Source organism: Ovis aries, chromosome 17 (genome assembly GCF_016772045.2).
Source record: "Ovis aries strain OAR_USU_Benz2616 breed Rambouillet chromosome 17, ARS-UI_Ramb_v3.0, whole genome shotgun sequence".
NCBI classification, from domain to species: domain Eukaryota; kingdom Metazoa; phylum Chordata; class Mammalia; order Artiodactyla; family Bovidae; genus Ovis; species Ovis aries.
The window spans coordinates 62,128,596-62,150,146 of NC_056070.1; the positions used below are offsets into that span (position 1 = coordinate 62,128,596).

Below are 21,551 nucleotides of genomic sequence, written 5' to 3' on the forward strand. Positions count from 1 at the left end.
AGAGAGCAGGGGACCCATAGTTAAGTGGTTTATTTGTTTGTTACAGTTGATTGTTTTGTTTGATCGTACTTTAGTTTTTGAGAAAATTTTGGATCAGACCTCAAGCAAGCTGGCTACCTACTCTTTTCTTAGAGAAATGTGTCTGTGTAGTACTAGGAATTAAGAACCTACTTTTAACAACAGGATCCCAACCTCAGTACCAACACCTTCAGTGTCTGTTCATTAACAGTTACTCTTTGAGCATCTCCTATGTGCTGGGCCCTTTTCTAGGCCCTGCAGATGCCATGGTGAACAATGACAAGTCCCCAGCCATTGGGAAACCCAGCCTAGTGGTATCAAAACCGTATGAGACTGGAAATTCCCTGGCAGTCCAGTGGTTAAGACTCCACACTTTCATTTCTGAGGGCACTGGTTCGATCCCTGTTTGGAGAACTAAGATCCTGAAAGCCGTGCAGTGCAGCCAAAAAGAAAAGCATGTGAGACTGATCAAAAGCAGAATCACAGAACTTCATGCACTGACTGGAGAGTTTACAATGGGTTAACTGTAAAGCTATGTGCACTAGCAGCTTGCCTGAGGCAGCCTATAGTGCTGATGTGGTGGACATGGTCCCCTTGGTTCTCTAAGTTCATCCCAGTATCTAGTCATCTCATCAGAAAGCAGCTTAGCTTGTATTATCTTCACTTCCTGAAAAACGCTGTAAATAAATATAAGTAAGGAGTCATAATATGAGTTAGTGATGTATGTTTAGCTTACATTGTAGGTGGAGTTTAAAATTACATTTTTTAGACCCTTTCTAAGTCATCTGCAAACTTGCTGAGAAAATACTACTTTTCTTACCTTTATTCATAAGCAATCTTGTACATGTCAAAAGAGAAAAACTTGTATTCCTCTATTAAAAAATCATATCCAATATTTTTCCTTTTTGTCTTCGCTGCCTGGAAAATAAAGGTTAAATTTCATGTGTAATTATATAACTATGTAGACACTACTATTTTTGTTCTTCTGAACAGTTTCTGACTTCTCTTTTTAAAATTGTTTATTTCTGTTGTGTTACTTTGAGTGAGTGAGTGAGTGTTAGTCGCTCAGTCTTCTGACTCTTTGTGGCCCCATGGACTACAGCCTGCCAGGCTTCTCTGTCCATGAAATCTTCCAGGCCAAAATACTGGCATGGGTAGCCAGTCCCTTCTTGAGGGGATCTTCCTGACCCAGGAATCAAACGTGGGTCTCCTGTATCGCAGGTGAATTCTTTACTGTCTGAACCACCAGGGAAACTATGTTACTTTATATGTATCTAAATATTGGGTTGGCCAAAATTTCCTTTGTGTTTTTCCATAAGATGTTATGGAAAAACCCAAATGAATGTTTTGGCCAACCCAATACAAGGTATTCCATGTCTTTTTCAACTGTAACTGATGGCATGAATAAATAAAAACCATGATAGTCAATGGTATGTGACCGCATGCCAGTTACATATTGGAATTTTAATAGTCAATAAAAAGGAAAAAAAAAAAAAGTGTTGTCTCCTTCTGCCCTAGGTGACGTGGCAGGGATTGGCTGGGAGAGAACCGAGGGGACGCCTCCTCCACCCGGGCAGCCTGCCAAGGGCCGTGTGTACTTCACATACTGTGGGCAGCGCCTCTCACCGTATCTCGAAGATGTCTCGGGTGGGATGTGGCCGGTGGTTCATATTCAGAAAAAGGCAGGTTATCTTGTTGAGAACGAAAACCAAATTCTCCTCAGCAATTTGTCCCATCGAGAATGGAAAAATTAAAGACACTAGACGTGGCCTGGTTGACATAGTATGTGGTACCTGATGACAGAACCTCAAAAAAGCTGAAGAAGTGGGTCCTTCCTTTGCATTGAATCTGAGTGCTTAAATGCTTTGATCTCCTTTTGGCCATCTTTCCTAAACAACAAGGCAAGGAACACTGGTGTTCTTCCAGTGCCAGTAGAAAATAAGTTAAATAAGTTTGGAACATGGCCCTCTTGGGTTGCTTTAGTATACCAAAAGCTCAGAGGTATCCTTCAGTAAAGATTTAAAAATTAAACTTTATTTAACCCAGCATCCCTACACTTATACTTAATCATGGAACCCTTGTTTTTAAGAAGCACCTATAAACAACTAATGTTGTGTGGGACATTTCTATTTACTACATGCTGGTAGCTCCCACATCCTTATATCCAGTCTAGATCTCATCCTAAATTCTAGACACAAATATTCAGCAGCCTAGACAACATTTAGAAATAGATATTCCACTGGCGTGTCAAAGTTAACGTGTCTAAAACTGAGCCTAACTCTTCCCCACCCCCAGCCTGCTTCTGCCCTAGCCTGCCTTGTCTCAGGAAATGGCAGCTCCATTCTTCCAGTCGCTAAGGCCCAAAAACCTTGGCCTCTTTCTTGACTCCTCTTCTTCCTCCCACTGTACAGCCAGTCTGTCAGCAAACCTTGTTGACTTACCTTCAAAATGTATCCAGAATCTGACCACTGAGTTGATGGCCCAGCCACCCTCACCTTCTGGGAAGCGTGTTACAGTATTCCTATATTTCCCTCTCCTCCCATCCCCGGAGTTCCTGCCCTTTTACATGTCTTTTCAACACAGCAGCTACAATGATCCCTTAAAAATGTTGGTTAGGTCATGTTACTCTTCTGCTTTCAACAGGTCAGTGGCACCCTGTGTCACATATTGTGAAAACCCAAATCTGAGAATGACTTAGAAGATCTTGTAGGATGTGCCCCTGTACCACGTCTCTGATAGCATCTTTTCTCTTTCTTCAGTGAATTGATTAAAGATGTCAATAATTTAGGCAGCCTGTTCTTTTCATTCAATAAATATTTATTTATTGAGCACCTATGTTGAGTGCTATATCTCAAGTACTGTGCTAAGCTCTGGACTTACAATAACAATGAGCAAAAAAAGATATGGTCTTTGTGCAATTAAATCCAGTTTGCAGGAGTCAGATACTAGTCAAACATTCACATAAATATATGTGTGTGTATATACATATATATATCTATATGAGAGAGAAAGAATGTGTGTGTGTGTGTGTAGACAGAGGTGGGAGAGATTTCTTTTGAGGAATTGGCTCGTGTTACTGTGGAGACTGACAAGTCTGATGAACTGCCATCTGCACGCCAGAGACCCAGGAGAGGCATGGCTTGATGCAGTCTCAGTCCAATAGCAAGAGAAAAGAGAAGACGGAGTGAGATATCCTAACTCAAGCAGGGGGAAAGGGGAAAGGGTTGAATTCCTCCTTCCTCCACCTCTTGTTTTATTCAGACCCTCAATGGATTGGATAGTGCCCACTCACATTGGGGACATATTGTGTCCACCGATTCAAATGTTAATCTCACAGACACAACAGCAATAACAATGTTTAATCTGGCACCCTGTGGCCAGTCAGATCAGCATATAGAATTAATCATCACAATATGATTCAATCGTAGACTTGAGGGAAGCAAGTACCAAGCCAATCTGGTCACATCTGTATTACCCTGAAGAAGTGATGTTTGAGCCAGATCTGGAATTTTAACCGGTTTAAATGGACAAAATTGGAGGAAAGAATGTTGCAGGTGAAGGCAATGGCATGTGCAGTGGCGTCAGGTAGAAAGGAACAGTGCTGGAAACAAGAAGGGTCACTGAACTTGAATAGCAAAGAGCATGAGTGAGGGGAGGGGCAGGGCGGCCTTGCCGAGCTCGAAGCACCAGGGTCTATAGTTGCACCAGCCCTTCTCCTGGGGTTACAGACTCTCCATAGCTAGGGACAGTGAATGAAGTCCACTTGGAGGTGTTAAAAGTGAAAACATAAGTAACCTAACTCCTTTCAAGTCCTTTCTTTGGTTTCCTTTCCAGAACACCAAGACTCGCGCTAACTTTGGTTCCCGCCCGTTTGCCTACGCTGAAGGGCAGGCCCACCGCAACGCTGCCGACCTGTGCACTGACCTGGCTGAGGAAATCAGCGCTAACTTCGAGGCCCTGCCCTTTGCCATGGCCTCTGACAGTGATAACGATGCTGGCACCAGTATTGCGTCAGACCCGGGCACTCACGGGCCACCATGCCGAATTGCTGCTGTAGCCACTGCTCAGCAACGTAAGCTGCCTCCCCTCAGGGTGCACCTGCTTCCTGGAAATGGGGATGCTGTTAATTCCATAAACCCATTTAGCTTGGACATACTCCATTGCACACTGGTAATGGGGTAATAGGCCCAGATAAAATAGGGAGCCAGGAGGAAGCCTGGTGGTCTGGAGAGTCCATCCCCCACATAGAGGAAGTCTGCCACTACTCAGAACCAACAGAATATTGCCACATGGAAATGCAGGCCTGAAAGATTGTCCACTTTTTATGAGACAGCTAAGAACCACAGAATTTTATATAAAACCTCCTAATTTTAAATGTTAATCATTTTTAAACTGATTTAAAATGGAAGCCATCAAAGAATAATAAAATGTTAGTTGTGGAATCTAAGTGGTAGATGTGTAGGTGTGCACTAAAAACATTCCTGATTATTTGAAAAATCTCATAGTAAGATTGAATAAAAATGATCTTCAAGAAATGAGATGTCTGCAGCCATATTTGGCCCTTGGGATACTGGTTTGAAAATTGTTTTAAGAATCTGTTTAATTCTGTATCTTATTGAAGAACCATCCAAAGTCTTCTTTGAGTTAAATGAATTATATCCACATAAACTATTTTAGGATTCAAGGAAATTGTAGATGATTAGTTATTCCTTGACTCTGTGGTTTAAAATTCCTCCAAGAGCTAAGAGTCTTTCAGTTCAGTTCAGTCACTCAGTCGTGTCCAACTCTCTGCGACCCCATGAATCGCAGCACGCCAGGCCTCCCTGTCCATCACCATCTCCTGGAGTTCACTCAAACTCACGTCCATCAAGTCGGTGATGCCATCCAGCCATCTCATCCTCTGTCGTCCCCTTCTCCTCCTGCCCCCAATCCCTCCCAGCATCAGTCTTTTCCAGTGAGTCAACTCTTCGCATGAGGTTGCCAAAGTACTGGAGTTTCAGCTTTAGCATCATTCCTTCCAAAGAACACCCAGGGCTGATCTCCTTCAGAATGGACTGGTTGGATCTCCTTGCAGTCCAAGGGACTCTCAAGAGTCTTCTCCATCACCACAGTTCAAAAGCATCCTTTGAGCATTCTTTGGTGCTCAGCTTTCTTCACAGTCCAACTCTCGCATCCATTATCTCACAAATTAAGAGAATCTGTTCTGTCCATGTATGAGTTTATATGCCCTTGCCTAGAATTCACTGTCACTGTGCTTTGTTACAGAATATGATAGTGATACTTCCTGTCATTATAAAGTGGAGCTCAGCTATGAGAATTTCATCACCTCTGGCCCAGACCCCCACCCGCCCCCCATTGCAGATGACGAAAGTGATGATGATGATGATGACGACATCCCACAGGTAAGAGCCCCACAGCAGTCACTTAACTCCCTGGTGATGAAATCAAGCCACGAGGAATATTTTGATCTGAGCATGCAAAACTGAAGTCTTTATGCTTACAGTTATATCATTGTGTTTGGACAGTAATTGGGGTATTCGTTTTCCTAAACCACATATCAATAGCTATATCTGTTTGGCTCCATGGCCCAGCAGCAATCCAGATGTTGGAGAAAGAAGTGCTTCGATGGTAATTCAGCAGTGAGGTTTGGGGTCATGTGAAGTGTTTATATGGCTTTAGAGGGAAAGGAAGAGCCCACCCCAAGCCAGCTGTTGCCTCCCCTGGCCTCTGAGGGTGTAGTTAGTTTGATGGTCTGCACGTTGTGTTTCTGCTGCTGGCATTTGAGGGGGGTGAAGACCTCAGGGGTGAAAGCCGTAGTAAGTCAGGAAAGGACACAAGGTGTTCCTTCTCCACTCGCGTTTGTCTTCTCCTTCCAGGAGGACCACTACGCCCTGCTGGTGAAAGCCTGGGAGACCAAGGTTTTTCCTACCATCCGAAGACGGTTCCGCAACGAAGCAGAGCGGAAATCAGGACTGGACCAGATAAAGGGTGCTTTACAACTAGGTCTGGTGCTTTATGTTTTCCTATGGAACCCCCTTCATGGCTTGAAGAGATGTATTTACATGAAACTCAGGGAATAAATCAGAAAAGAGGGGCTCATCTAAAGTTGGGCCAGACTTACTAGTATCCCCTTCTTGGACCTTTATGGAACTTTGTGGTCTTTTGCTTTCTTTGCCAGGCTTTTCTTTGCTTGTCAGTTCTGCTCAGTATTTTGAGTTGATGGCCTGTTAGAATGAAGCTAGCCTTGTTATACCAGGAAACTGGATGGCCTGGTGGTTAATAGCTTGGGCTCTGACATCATGCCTGTGCTATTACCAGCTCTATGACCTTGGGAGAGTTACTTAACCTTTCTCAACTTCCCTCACCTTTCAAATGGAACCAATAACGGTATGAAAAATCAAAGAGCTGACACAGATAAAGCGCCTAAGAACAGTTTCTGGCACATAGTAAGCATCCATGGAACTTCCCTGGAAGCCTGGTGGCTAGGACTCTGAGCTTCCACTGCAGGGGGCACAGGTTCAATCCCTGGTTGGAGACCCTGCAGGCCGTGTAGTCTGACCAAAATTAAATGTCACGGTAATGATGATGGTGAGATATTTTTTGTCTGCTGGACACACAGAATATAACAGTTTGACTGCAGACAGTGAATTATTAGTGAGGCTTAAATGCAGATAGCTGGTTTCTGTTTTAAGGCTTTTTCTAATCTGTGAAACACCTGCTTTGTGAGATGCAGAAATGCCTTTTCCTGAGAGGCCCAGCCGCCCTTCTCTCGGAGCATCAGATCAGGTTTCCTGTCATCATCGTGGCAGTCAGAGAAGGTGTGGGGAGATAGTACTTGCTCTTTCTCTTTTAACTTTTGTCCTGACTGAGACTAGAAACAAATAAGGCGAAAATCCACCAAAAGACCTTCATTTCTTGACCAGCTAATACACTGAATCCCTGATTTCCAGTGATAGTTAAGTAATTCCTTTTTCTCAGATTGGTGCCAGGACTAATCAGTATATGTATGTGTGTGTGTGTGTATTTTGGGGGCGGTTTAATAATTGTTTTTTCTCCCACTGAGAAAGAGGAACAGAGCAAATTTCAGTACTGGATAGAAGAAGCTGATGGAGCTGCCCATTGCTCTTAAATAAGCAGCCTGTGTCAGTTGTAGCAATAATCAAACACAGTACAAGAAGGTATAAAGTAAGAAAAACATACAGCACTACCCTCACTTTCTTCTTCCTCTCCATTTGTCCTGTAGTTTGTTCTCTTGACTAAAATGAAATGACTGCTTCATAATGTACGATCATTTTTAAGATGACTGTGCTCGTTCTTCCCATTTTTTTCCTGGTTATACTTCGCAGCAGTGCTACCGGGAGTGTTCCTTGTACCTTTACACACTTAAGCTTGTGTTTCTGTGGGAGACACTTGAGAGTTTATTAGAAGTAGGGCATTGAGTATTTTAAACTTGATAGACACTGTACAATTACCATTCCCAAAAGGCTGCCTGCTCCCATGAATTCCCCTTCTGTCTTCATGCTAGGTACAAGTCAGTGTCATGATTGGACTGAAGATCGTGTGCTCTCTGGAGGGTTACCAGTTCTGTTCTGTCTTTCAGGCATGGTGGATATTGCCCGGCAGACAGTTGAATTCCTCTACGAGGAGAATGGTGGCATCCCAAGAGACCTTTATCTTCCCACCATTGAAGACATTAAAGATGAAGCGAACAAGTTCACGATTGATAAAGTTCGAAAAGGTTTTGCTTCCCCCCTTTCCTTCCTCTTTGAAACTTACCCTGAAATGAGAAGTTGAGTTTTCCCACACCTGAGTTTGAGTAGGCAGCTGCTGGTTCTCCTAGGGTGACTCTCTTCACTCTGAGTGATTTGAGCTCTCCTGAGCTCTCCCTCGTGAGGCCCTTGGCTCCGGGTGGGGAAACTGGATGCTTGTCTGGCCTCTAGGGGCCTCTTGCACTTTCCCAGAACCTGTTGCATGAGCAGGGTGAGACAGAACACTTGAAGACAGAGAAATAGGGCATGGCTGGAGGATTGCAGATAGGCCTCTCAGGCTTAATCCTGGCTGCCCAGCTAATGAACCATCAATATGTAGTTGTACTATGCTTTTTAGAATTTTATAGAAGGTATATATTCATTTGATTTAAAATCTGTTGCAGATTTTGAGGAAACAAAAATACAGAAAAGCACACAAAAATATCTAAAACCACTCATTATTAGACTTTCACAAAAATATCAGAACCTCATGGGCAGGGGCAGGCATATGTATTTACTTTTCTGTTTTGATTCCTCTTCGTTTGAGAGAAAAACTTCACAGACCCTTTTAAAGTATACCTTTCAGTGGTTTTAGTATACTCACAAAGTTGTGCAGCCTCCAAACCATTGCCTCTGATTCCAGAACATTTTCATCCCCTGAAATGAATCCTGTACTCTCACCACTCCCATTCCTCCTTCCTTCTAGCCCCTAGCAACCAGTGATCTACTTTCTACCTCCCCATCTCTATAGATTTGTCTAGGCTGGACATTTCATAAAAAAATGGAATCATACAATGTGTGGTCTTTCGTGTCTGGCCTCTTTCACATGGAATTCTTTTTCAAAATTCATCCTTGTCATAACTCACATTGGTACTTCCTTTTTATGGCAAAGTGATATCCCACTGTATGGATAATACTCCATTTTGTTTGTCCATTCATCAATTGATGGGCACTTGGGTGATTTCTACCTTTTGGCCATCATGAATAATGCTGCTGTGAACATTTGTGTACACGTTTTTGTGTGGGCGTGTCTTCATTCCTCTTGGGTATATATGGAAAATATATGGACCCAGTGGAATTGCTGGGTCATATAGTAATTTTATGTTTAACCTTTTGAGGAGCTGCCAGATGGTTTTCCGAAGTGATTACACCATTTTACATTCCCATCAGCACGTATGAGGATTCCAATTTCTCTGCATCCTGGCCAGCACTTACTATTGTCTGTCTATGATGATAGCCATCTTAATGGATGTGAAGTGTGGTATCTCACTGTGGCTTTGGCTTGCATTTCTCTAAAAACAAATGATGTTGAACATGTTTTCGTACATATATTTTCTCTTTGGAAAAATATTCAGATTTTCTGCCTGTTTTTTAATTGGCTTGTCTTTTTATTGTTGAATTGCCAGAGTTCTCACAGCACTTTGTTTTATTATCTTCCAGACTAAGCTGTGTTCCTCTGGGGCTGTAACTAAATTGAGGGTATTGGTAAATGCTGGAGAGTTATTTGTATCCTAAAATATATAGAGTCCCAACGTGTTAATGCTACTTGCTCCTGAAAAATCTTCTCCCCTCTACTTTCCTCAGGTCTCACAGTAGTAACACGCTCTCCAGACAGCAATAACGTAGCCAGCACCACTGTTGGAACTGCTCTGCCAAAATTTGCTATCCGAGGGATGCTGAAAACCTTTGGGCTTCATGGAGTTGTCTTAGATGTTGATTCAGTGAGTGAACAGCCTTTTATATACACAGACTTTCATGCCCAGGCTTCCAAGTACCTTAAAAGTCATTATACAGGTAGATTACTCTTCAGAGTCAGGATAAAGAAACCAGACTGAGTGCTGTCATGCCAGATGACTTGCCTGAGATTTTCTCAGGGGCCCAGGTCAGAGTTGATGGTAGAGTGTAAGCTGTTAACTTTCAGTGCTGTCTGTGACTTCAGACCACACTGCCAGTGCAGGGTTTTTTTTTTTTTTTTTCCATCAGCCATGTTCAATCTGCCCCTGCCTATATCTACCAAGTTCCAAGGGAGAATTCTCCCGCTGGCCTTGTTGAATGGACGATCTGTCATTGTCACAGTTGTTATACAGATACGAAGAAATAGTTATGTTGATTACATCATGTTACTGGTTCTCTCAAGCCTTGATTTCCCCGTCTATAAAATGTGTGTATTAAACTAGATCAGTTGTTTCCTTCTTGGCTTTGCAGAGCCCTCTCAAGGGGTTGGAGGTGGCAGGGAAGAAGGAATAGAAGAAAGTAAGGGCCATACTAAAGCTTTCTTTTGAAAACAGAGTCCTCTTTGAAGGCTGTGATCCTTAGGTTACATATATGTGCTTGCATTTATGCTTCCTATTCAGGAAAAAGCGAAGAAATAATACACAGATCAAGCCTAAAAGTCACAGATAAAGAAGTAGCTATCACCACATAGATAAGTTTTGTTATCTGTCTGTCTACAGATACAGATAATGTTAGTTATCACTGATGCTTTGAAATGAAAGGTTTTACATCTTTAACTGACTCCATTTTACCAGACCATAATTTAAATCATGACATTTTAAAGAGAAGCTATTGACTGGTGGTTTACTAAGGTGAATGAACTTCCAAGTAGAAAATTCCATCAATAATATCTCCCATTCCTTTCTGATACAAACTTCTGACTCTGGTTATTAGAAAGTATGTAACTGACAATATATTTCAGCAGTGGAAATGTGTGCCAGGAAAATTACAAAAATATAAATTTGTTAAAGTAATAATTCTGGTATTTCTTGCTGCTGCTGCTAACTCGCTTCAGTCGTGTCTGACTCTGTGCAACCCCACAGACAGAAGCCCACCAGGCTCCTCTGTCCCTGGGATTCTCCAGGCAAGAACACTGGAGTGGGTTGCCATTTCCTTCTCCAGTGCATGAAAGTGAAAAGTGAAAGTGAAGTTGCTCAGTCGTGTCCGACTCTTAGCGACCCCATGGACTATAGCCTATGAGGCTCCTCCATCCATGGGATTTCCCAGGCAAGGGTACTGGAGTGGGGTGCCATTGCCTTCTCCCTGGTATTTCTTAAGTAGTCTGATTCCCTTTGTTTTAATAGTAATCCCTAAATAAAGATTAAAACAAAGGGAATCAGACTACTTAAGAAATACCAGAATTATTATTTTAAAAAGTAATAGTATTGTTTGTTATTACTTTAAATACAATAGTAATCCCTAAATAAAGATTGGGCTTCCCTGGTGGCTCAGATGGTAAAGAATCTGTCTGAAATGTGAGAGACCAGGTTAGATCCCTGGGTCAGGAAGATCCCCTGAAGAAGGGAATGGCTACCCACTCCAGTATTCTTGCCTGGAGAATCCCGTGGACAAAGGAGCCTGGCAGGCAACAGTCCTTGAGGTCACAAAGAGTCAGACACGACTGAATGACTAACACACACAGAGAAAGATTACATTGCTATTGGAATCCAGAATGCACTTGCATGAGCTTACTTTTTTAAAATTACTAGCAATAAAATAAAGCTATCAGACTATCCTCTGTTTTTGTAAAATTAACATAAAACCAATGAATATAAATTTTACCTGGCAACAATGTATGTTGAACTGTTACAGAAATATAGCACTATTCTCTTTAAATTTCTGACTCATGGTTACATTAAAGCTCTTAAATTTATTGTCCCAATTAAAATTCTCAAGCAGCTATACTCCAATAACAATTTTTAAAAATTTGCCAACTGGTATGAAGAAACTAAACACACTATCCCGGTGTCTTTGGACTTTTAAACTCAATAAATGACATGAAACTAGCATTTTAGGCTCAATAAATGAAACAAAACTAGCATTTACTTCTATAAAAGTTTGGTACCGATACACATACATACATAAGTATTTTTAAAACTGGGAAACAAACCAGTGCTCAAAAAACAAATAGACATTTCTCTTTTCTGTTGTAGGTCAATGAACTAGTTCAGGTAGAAACGTACCTCCGAAGTGAAGGTGTGCTGGTCCGATACTGGTACCCTATTGATATGTTGGAAAGGCCCCCTGCAGGCTACAGAAGGACTGCCACCAATGGGCTCGTCACACTGGACAATACCAACCTCCAAATTCACAGGTAAGGGAATTCCTGGCCGCCCAGTGGTTAGGACTCAGCACTTTCGCTGCCAAGGCCCCAGGATCAATCCCTGGTCAGGGAACTAAAATTCCACAAGCCATGTGGTGTGGCCAAAAAATGTTTTTTTAAAAAAGCATAGGTAAAGTTGAGCCCTTCTTTCTAAGCAAGTCACAGAAATCCACTTACTGTGTTTTGTCACATGTGCTACTCATCATTGACAAAGAAGACTTTTCTTTCAAAGTTGGGCAAGTCAGAGGCAGCTAGTAGTAGTAAGTAGTAGTAGTAAGTAGTAGTAGTAAGATAATAGTGAGATAGCAGGTTAGGACACTGCAAGATCCAGTGTCCCCTGGCCTGAGGATGATGGAAGCATGTCTGGAGATTTGGAGAGTGTAGAAAAAGTCTAAAGACTAAAGCGAGTCAAGAAGAGACACCTAGGAACTTCCCAGATGGTCCAGTGGTTAAGACTCTTCCAGCGCGAGGTGCATGGGTTCGATCCCTGGTAGGGGAGCTAAGATCCCTCATGGTACACGGCCAAGAAGAAAGAGAGACAGCCAAGAGGAGTCCAGGCACTGGGTGAGCAGCCAGCTCGTTTTCGTTAATCTGACAATGAAAGCCTTGAACCCTGCTCTGTGCCCAACACCCTGTAGGGGTCTCTAAGAGAGAGTGTCTGCCCTCTGTGGGTTAACACCTAAAAACCTGGCAGAATTCCCTCACATACACCTATGAATTCCTTCTTTCAGTTGTAAAAATTCTCAAAACAGTTCAGAAGAGAATATAATGGAGCTATCTGATAAAAGTTTCCGTAAGCTGTTTTCATACCATTCATCCATTACCATTATAACTTCTGATTTTATTGTCAGTTTTGAAGCAGCTTGAATCTATCTCCAGCGTAGACCTCTCCTTGGAACACCAGATACACGTATTCAGCTGCCTCCTTGCCATCTCCACTCAGATATTTCATCACCCCATGTGGGTGGTCTGAAATTTCAGCTGGACAGTCAACTTTACGAGACCCAGATAGGCTATACTTGGCACTAGCTTCACCTAGGTCCAGGATGGGCCACGAGACCCAGATAGGCTGTACTTGGCACTAGCTTCACCTAGGTCCAGGATGGGCCACACAGCATGCCACAGGGCAGCGGCGTGCGTGTGTTTCAGCAGGAGTCAAAGTCACCCACACAGAAGTTCAAGGGCTCTTCTCTCACCCGGTCACAACCCAGGTGTGAGGAATACACTTCACATGGCCATGTTCACGTGGTGACTAAACAGCCCCACACCCCAAATAGAACCCAGCATCTTTTGTAACAACTCCACAAGCATAGCTTCCAGAGATTTAGCAAGAGGCATGCCCCATTGGTAAGAGTCACTGTTTTCTGGAAAGCCCCGAAACCATCACCTCCTACCAAGAAGCTCTTCTTCCAGTCCTCCCAGTGCAGCTTGCCAATGGGGGCTTGTTGTGACCATAAACAGGGTGCGTGGTAATATTGCTGATATTTGGGAGTTTCCTGGCAGTCCAGTGGTTAGGACACAGTGCTTTCACTGCTGAAGCCCGAGTTCAATCCCTGGTCAGGGAACTAAGATCCCACATGCAGTGAGGTATGACCGAAAAAAAAAGGCAACTAAATGTGGCTTTTTGTTTTGTTTAAAACACAAGTATCTAACTTGGAGCACAGAACATGAGGCCAGAGAAGCCTGAGATGTGGCCCTTTCTCTTCAGGAGCCCATGGCCCACCCAATGTGGTGGCCGGAGCGTCAGAGCTCAGCGCCTCCCCCACCCTTCCCTTGCAGGGAGCTGCTGCGCTGCGAGGCCGCGCTGGCCAGGCTGTACTGCCGCATGGCCCTGCTCAACATCTTCGCCCCCAAGCTGCCTCACCTGTTTACCCGCCTCTTCCACATCCCCGCCATCCGGGACATTACCCTGGAGCACCTGCAGCTGCTGTCCAATCAGCTCCTCGCTCCTCCCCTCCCAGGTAAACCTTGCCTTTGCCGCTGTCACCACAGACACCAGACCCAGGACAGAATAGCCCTAAGGGTGAGCCAGGCGCTGAGCAGGAGGTGTGCGTGGTGTCCTCCTTCTCCATGTGAGGAGTCCCATCACAGGACCTTTAGACTTAATATAGATAAACAGCATGAAAAGATTGCTAACCTGTTAAGCATTCATTGAGCTTCCCAAACTAATCATGGATCAAGGAAAATAATATAGCTATGAAATCTAGTCACTGTAGTGTTACAGACATTCTGTTTGGCTTATAAAGAAAAGAAAATGCCCCTGCCATCAAATGCCACCCGAGATCTAACTGATTCATCGTAACCTCAAACAGAGCTGTTTTGGTGGGCCAGCCTGTGTGCATCAGCTCAACTTGGGGCCCTTGTGGTGTGGTGCTCCCTGGTGAACACTGACGACTCTGCTCTCAGCCCGATTGAAGACCAGAGGGCTCCTCCTATCTTCTGGCACATTGGCCTCCAGCCTGTTCCCCTTGACCTCTTAGCAACTGCAATGGGAACAGGAGTGAGAGGGCAGATGGCATTCTAAACCTAGAGGACATCTCACAGCCCTGGGGTCCCAGCCAGTGCCCTTGTGAACAACATCTCCACAAGCCGACTTTAGCACGTGGGGTCCACTGGCCCACCCCCAAGAACTTAGAGGCTCTGAAACAGACCTGAAAAACTTCCAAGTGCTGTGGAAGAAGCTTTATCACGATGACTAACTTGGGTTATAAAATCTACTCTCAGCTACACTGGCGATTCCTAAGGGTGGACCTGGGCAGCCAGTAGGTCAGGCTATGGGAACCCCTGAATCCTCTTTTACATGCTTGATAGACCTGGGCCTCCACTCAAATTATTATGTTAAGAAACAGTTTTGTAGCTTAAGAAAGCAAACATTTAAAGACCACTGAATTCCTGAATCCCACCCTGGAGGATCTGATTGGTAACATCTATTATCCAAGACCTAAGGCCAAGCTGAACTCCGAGAGATGGTGATGGACAGGGAGGCCTGGCGTGCTGCGATTCATGGGGTCGCAAAGAGTCAGACGTGACTGAGCAACTGAACTGAACTGAAGGCCAAGCTTGGAGAAGGCAGTGGCACCCCACTCCAGTACTCTTGCCTGGAAAATCCCATGGATGGAGGAGCCTGGTAGGCTGCAGTCCATGGGGTCGCTAAGAGTTGGACACAACTGAGTGACTTCCCTTTCACTTTTCACTTTCATGCATTGGAGAAGGAAATGGCAACCTACTCCATTGTTCTTGCCTGGAGAATCCCAGGGACAGGGGAGCCTGGTGGGCTGCCGTCTCTGGGGTCGCACAGAGTCGGACACGACTGAAGCGACTTAGCAGCAGTAGCAGCAGCAAGGCCAAGCTAACTCATCCCAGTTTTCCAGATGGGTCGCGCCTCGTTGCTACTCAGGATCTCACAGCCCTGGGCTGCTGTGATCCTCATTGCCTGTGTTTCCTTTCCCGTCCCCAGATGGCACCATCAGCTCCAGCTCCATCCTCCTGGCGCAGTCCCTGCAGCACTGTGTCCATTCCCAGAACTGCTCGGCCACAGACCTCTTCTACCAGGGCAGCTCCCAGACCGTGCGAGAGTGGCTCAACGTGGCCATCACACGGACCCTGCACCAGGGCGAGGAGAGCCTTCTGGAGCTGACCAAACAGATCTGCTCTTTCCTGCAGGTGAAAGTCCAAAGCTCTGACGGCCCTGAAATGGGATTACAGGTTCCAATTGGAAATCTGCTAAAAATGACACTTTCTTGGTGCTTCCCTGGTGGCTCATTGGTAAAGAATCTGCCTACCAGTGCAGGAGACGTAGGTTTGATTCCTGATCTGGAAAGATTTCATGTGCCATGGAGCAGCTAAGCTCATGTGCCACAATCACTGAGCCTGTGCTTTAGAACCCGGGAGCCACAGCTAGTGAAGCCCGAGTGCCCTAGAGCCTGTGCTCTGCAACAAGAGAAGCCACCACCGTGAAAAGCCGCACACCGCACCTAGAGAGTGGCCCCTGCTCTCCACAGCTAGAGGGAAAGCCCCCTTGGCGATAAAGATCCAGCACAGCAAAATAAATAATTTTTAAAAAATAACACTAATTTCCCCAAGCCCCCACCTCACTAGCCTTGTTTTCTCTGCAGCTCCCCTACCTTGTCCAATCCATGTGTCCTTCCTCCCAGAGGGCTCTTTTGTCCTCCTGATCTTGTTAAAGTGTGTGTATTATGTATCGGCTCTCCCCTGCCTGGGAGCTGGGAAGGTGAAATGCCCTCTTGTGTTGAATCTGTGGTTTTCCCTGTTCAATGTCTCTGCAGACAGCACCAGAGCAGTTCCCCTCTGAAGAGTTTCCAATTTCCGAGTCCAAAGTCAACATGGACGTCAATTTTCCCGGGGCAGCTTTTGTTGTCGTATCTTGCAAAGAAAGTCAGTCTGGATTCCGCAAAGAGTAAGTTACCTGACTCCAGCAGATGGTGACAGGGAGAGAAAAAGTCAGGCAGATTCTGGTGAAACTTACAGAAAAAGAAAATTCATTGCTTTTATTCTTTAATGCATACTGTATTTGAAAATGATTTACACTTCTTCCCTAATTTCCATGTTTTAGAAATTAGTCTGTATGAAGAATGACCTTCTAAAACGTGGTAGGGATGACATGTGTGCCCAGTTCTCACCCCGCTTCTCCCAACAAAGTGTCTGTTGATCTGGCTGAACTCTGGTCAATTTCATACCTCCTCTTCAGTTCCTCTCTGTACAAGGCACCATGGGCGCGGGTGCTGGTGTACGGGCTGGGCCACAAAGTGAAGCGAAACGGCCAGCTGAACCTCATCGAGGCCGTCTGTTACCCGCGGGACGCATCTCCGGCCAACACAGGGCTCACGCCACCTCCCACCACCAACCAGTACCCTTCTGTGATCCTCTCCACAGACAAAGTCCACATCAAACTGGGTAAGTCTCTGAATTAGCTCACGGTAATACGAACAGATTTGAAGTCATTCTCTGCTTTCCTTCCTTGTGAAAATTGAAAGGATTTTCTACCTTGCTGTGTTCCCATTTCCCATGGGTGAAGAATAGGACTGCTTGGGGCAGTGTACTTCAGAGACAATAAATGAAATGTTGTCCCTTTCCTGCCCAGGGAAGGCCTGGCAGATGCTGCCCGGATGACGGGGGGATTTCGTCTCCTTTCACAAGTGTGTGCTGGGTACATGCTGTTTAGAATAACCTGAACAGAGCAGTCCCATCACTTAGCTATAACCATCCTGGCTGCCCTTCCTCAAGTTCTCATTAAAACTGAGTTCTCTCGGGTATACTGTGGCTCCCTGGGGCACGGGCCTCAGTGATTATCCGCTCCCCACGTAAATGATAAACAAAAGCTAGTGGCCAGGCTGGGAGGCCCATGTCTCCCTGGCATCCTTTGTTAAGTCTTTGTAGATTTGGACTGAGCTGAGGGCTCCTCCTCTGTAAGTCCTGACAACTGTCGCTGGCTGTCTACTTTATATACCAGGGCCAGCTGACTCTGTTTCTGAGTCAGCACACAGAGGAAGGAAAACCTACTCTCAGACTTCCACTGCGTGTCCTTGGCAGGTTGGACAGAAAAAGACAGACAGGTGCTTGCTGGTGACAGTCATAAAGATGTCTTTGAACTTTCAGCCAAAATTGGGCCTTGGCTTCTGCACAGCCCCAGTCCTGGGGACATTGCATCTTTGGGGAACAAAGTGAAAGGACATTTCTTAAGAGATTTGGTCAATGCTAAACAACTTTATGATCTCTTTTTTTTTAGGGTCTAATTTTTTCACTGTGTTTTGCCCACATTGGTTTTGAAATTGTGTGTAAACATAGAGGATCTCTGTCCTGCTGTCACTCCCTAAATACACATTCACCCCAAAGTACAGAGCCGTCAGCATGGTTCCTCCTGATCTGGCCAGAGACCCCCGGTAGCCCAGCTTATGGGTTTTTGTCTATTTGTTTGTTGGTTTTATTGTTTTGTAGGCCACACTGTTCAGCAGGTAGGATCTTAGTTCCCTGACCAGCCCTCTGTACTGGGAGTGCAGGGTCTAACCATCAGACTGCCAGAGAAGTCCCCCTCAGCTTACGTGTGACCATTGCTTACAGAGAGGGTGGGGGTGCAGTTCAGGTTATGATGGGGTTCTGGCCTCAGAGCCTTTCTCTCTCATTGTAAACAGCTTCAGTCAGATTTAGATCATCGCAGTAATGCAAGGTGGTAAAAAAGAATCAAAGCCCTGGTAGTGCCTGAAGTCTGGGAACCTCCTCACTGGTCTGCTCTGTCAGCCTAAGATAAGCTGATGCTCCCATGGGCTTGCAGCCACACCAAGGAGCTGGTTGTTTCTTTACCAAGCCAGGACCATTCCAATGAAGCATCTCTTAAAGTCTGACTTCTGTCTCCACATCAGGCCATTGGGCTGGGTGGTATCTGACTGACCAAGGGATGTTTATCCTTCCCTATCCCCTCTGTCCTGTTCTCACACTAGCAAGTGGACTCCTTGGAGGTCATCCTCCGCTGCTCCTCTGCCTGCAGCGGACTCTGTCTGGCAGGTGGGGAGTGAGGTTTCTTCTCACCCCAGCGCAGGAGTGGACAGGCCTCGTTTCTCTGCTCACACCTGGCAGGTCTTTCTCACCAGCTAGTTTTGATCAGGTGCTGCCAATCACAAGCTTTCCTTCCGGGTGCTTCTTCTAGGGGTGTCTCCCCCGCCCGGAGCCGTGCTGGTGTTACACTCCCTGCCCCTCGAGTTCCCCCTGGCGATGGCCTTCGCCGAGCAGCTGCTGTCCTGGAAATCAGAGGATGGCGAAGGGAGAGCTGAAGACGAGCCTGACACCATCCCGACGTCCGTCCTCCTGCAAGTGGTGGAGCTGCTCGGTGAGGCCCGCCATCCCCGGGATCGGCCAGGGAAGCTGCTTGGGGGTGGCCACAGTGGCCTGGAGGAGCGATACCTCTCACGAGCTGCTGTCAAGTGGGCCTGGAGAACTGAGTGGAGGTTAGACTTCCACATCCATGATCTGCAGGATATTGTCGTTATTTTGAAGGGTGGCATCTAACTAGGAAAACAAGATTAATTTGATCCTTCTTTGCTTTCAAACACAAACATATGCCATTATTGTAACTTTGATTCTATGGCGGTGTTCACTTCCATGCCCCCTATCACCTGCAAACATGGTAACAGCTCCTGAAAGGTTAAAGAGAGATTGCATTTAGGCAAAACTCACGGAATGGTAAACTTACAGAGTTGTGAAATTAGCCTATAAATTGACCTCAAAAGTTTTCTAAATATTGAACTTTAATGATGTGTCTGCTTAAGTGGTTAGGGATAAAACATACTGATACCTACAATTCATTCTGAAATAATCAAAATCTAGGGTGAGTCTATAGATGAATAGAGGGATGGATAGATGTGCAATAAAGCAAACACAGCAAAGGTTAATGGTAGGACGTAGGTGGTGAGCATCTAAATATTTACTGTACAAGTTGTTCAACTTTTCTGTGTTTTTTCATAATACAGTGTCAGAGGGGAAACCATGTTGCAAACTCATATGCCCTCAGGGGTTCAGACAGATGATATGAGAGGAAAGTGGTTTGTCACCAACCTACTTAATAACTTTATGAGAAATAAAATACTGACTTGGGAGGTCAGAGCTGTAGAAACTGACTCCATGTAGTCAGGTGGCACAGGGGTTAGGGCCACCAGCCCTGGCGTCGGTCTGCCCTGTGAGACCGTGTGACTGTGTAGCAGCCATGTGAGTCCTTTGGCTCTTTGAGCCTCTGTTTCCTCATCTGTGAAATGAGGATGAAGGATGTATGTTTGTTTCATGTGGTTGCTGTGAGGATCTACTCTGTCAGAGCAGTGCCAGGCGCATAGTAAGCTCTGTATAGGTGATTGTTTTAAGTGATGACTGCTTTCATTTGCCTCAGGCAACTTCCTCTGGACCACAGACATGGCAGCCTGCGTGAAGGAGCTGGTTTTCCACCTCCTGGCAGAGCTCCTGCGCACGGTGCACAGCCTAGAGCAGAGGAAGCACCCAGCCGGCCTGTCCTCGTCCATCGCCCTCCAGCTGAACCCCTGCCTGGCCATGCTGATGGCCCTGCAGTCGGAGCTTCACAAGCTGTACGACGAGGAGACGCAGAGCTGGGTCTCGGGCAGTGCTTGCGGAGGCGCGGGGGCCACGGCAGCTGCTGACCAGGGCCGGTTCTCGACGTATTTCCACGCACTCATGGAGGGCTGCCTGGCGGTGGCCGAGGTGACCCTGCCCACCAACATGAGTGTCACCGCCAGTGGGGTGACCTCAGCGACCGCCCCGAACCTCAGCGACTCGTCATCCTCCTCGTCGTCTTCCCCAGGACAGACTCCACAGAGCCCCAGCCTCCTGTCCAAGAGGAAGAAAGTCAAGATGAAGCGGGAAAAGGCCTCCTCCTCCGGGAAGCGCCAGTCCTCGCGCTCTGTGGACTCGGACCCCGCCGTGCTGAGCATTGGGGGCAGCAAGCCCGAGGACATGCTGTGGTTCCATCGTGCTTTGACCTTGCTCATCATCCTCCGGCACCTCACCAGGAAGGACCCGCAGGGGCTGGGCGTGACAAGTGACGCCATCGCCGACGCCTGCCAGGCCCTGGTGGGTCCCACCGCCCACAGCCGCTTGCTGGTGATCTCTGGGATCCCCACCCACCTGGACGAGGGCATCGTCAGGGGTGCCATCCGCAAGGCCTGCAATGCCCACGGCGGGGTCTTCAAGGACGAGATCTACATCCCCCTGCAGGACGAAGACCCCAAGAAGCCAAAAGATAAGGCCGAGGGGGGTGATGGGAAAGCCGAGCCGGAAAAGACCCTCGGCTTCCCCAGCACGGACAGCTTGGAGGTCAGCACATCCAGCAGCCTGACCCCCGCCATGAGTATCAGCGCATCCGCGTCCACCAGCCAGGCTTCCATCTGCAGCTCCCAGGGCATCTCGCAGACAGTCAGTGACCTCTCTGTGGATCCGTTGCCTGCAGGCCTGGAGCTGCCCATCCCTGCAGGCTTGTTGGAGCCCCATGTGGTGTCCAGCCAGGAGAGCCTGGACGTTTCCCTGTGTAGCACCGGCAGCCTGGGCAGCCTGGGGAGCCTGGGCGAGCCACTGGACAACGCAGAGACAGCCTCAGTGTCAGACATGGGCTCCATGTACACAGTCACGTCCCTGGACAACCAGCCCCTTGCAGCACGCCCCATCAAAGGCTTTGCGGTCGTGGAGGTCAGCACCTCATGCCTTGGCCACCACTTAAATCATGAGCAGTTAGAATCCCCCCAGCCTCTTTACGCCTTGCATTATTGTTTCCTAGGGACTAATAGGTGACATCGGAGCACTTATGGGGCTGCCTGAGGCAGCTGTTAGCAACAGCAATGATTTATCATGTTAGTTATCTGTGTCTGAGGTCACATCTCTGAGCGTGATGGCAAGTCTGATGTCAGGAAGGAAATACAGCTCATTGCTGGGAGTGGGAGGGAGGGAGGCCGAGGGGCTCCAGGGGCTCAACTTTCCTGAGGAGTGGGCTTTATTGAGTGCTTTCCCTCTCCGGCCCCAGTAGCATCTTTTTGAGTGGCCTTGGGTTGTTTTAATCATTGCCGTCAGCAGGAGGGATCTCCATCGAGCATGTGAGAACAGACTTGCTGTTCTGTTCCGAGTGACTCCAAGTTTCAGGTGCTGTGCGTGTTGCCAGGTTCCTTTTCCACTTCATGATGCCA

At 46.4% G+C, this 21,551-nt stretch overlaps 1 protein-coding gene across 10 annotated transcripts in view; it reads left to right on the forward strand.

Annotated features, from left to right (window-relative positions):
- Positions 1-21,551, forward strand: part of HECTD4 (HECT domain E3 ubiquitin protein ligase 4) — a 165,985-nt gene that overhangs the window by 127,088 nt on the left and 17,346 nt on the right. For all 10 annotated transcript variants that reach the window (XM_027956603.3, XM_042234681.2, XM_042234682.2 and 7 more), the window contains exons 49-61: positions 1,537-1,700; positions 3,853-4,090; positions 5,284-5,420; positions 5,895-6,021; positions 7,619-7,756; positions 9,351-9,487; positions 11,693-11,853; positions 13,642-13,823; positions 15,320-15,525; positions 16,149-16,279; positions 16,571-16,776; positions 18,524-18,703; positions 19,754-21,060. In XM_027956603.3, the coding sequence (XP_027812404.2) occupies positions 1,537-1,700; positions 3,853-4,090; positions 5,284-5,420; positions 5,895-6,021; positions 7,619-7,756; positions 9,351-9,487; positions 11,693-11,853; positions 13,642-13,823; positions 15,320-15,525; positions 16,149-16,279; positions 16,571-16,776; positions 18,524-18,703; positions 19,754-21,060 (3,314 nt within the window). The remainder of the gene's footprint in view (positions 1-1,536; positions 1,701-3,852; positions 4,091-5,283; positions 5,421-5,894; positions 6,022-7,618; positions 7,757-9,350; positions 9,488-11,692; positions 11,854-13,641; positions 13,824-15,319; positions 15,526-16,148; positions 16,280-16,570; positions 16,777-18,523; positions 18,704-19,753; positions 21,061-21,551) is intronic.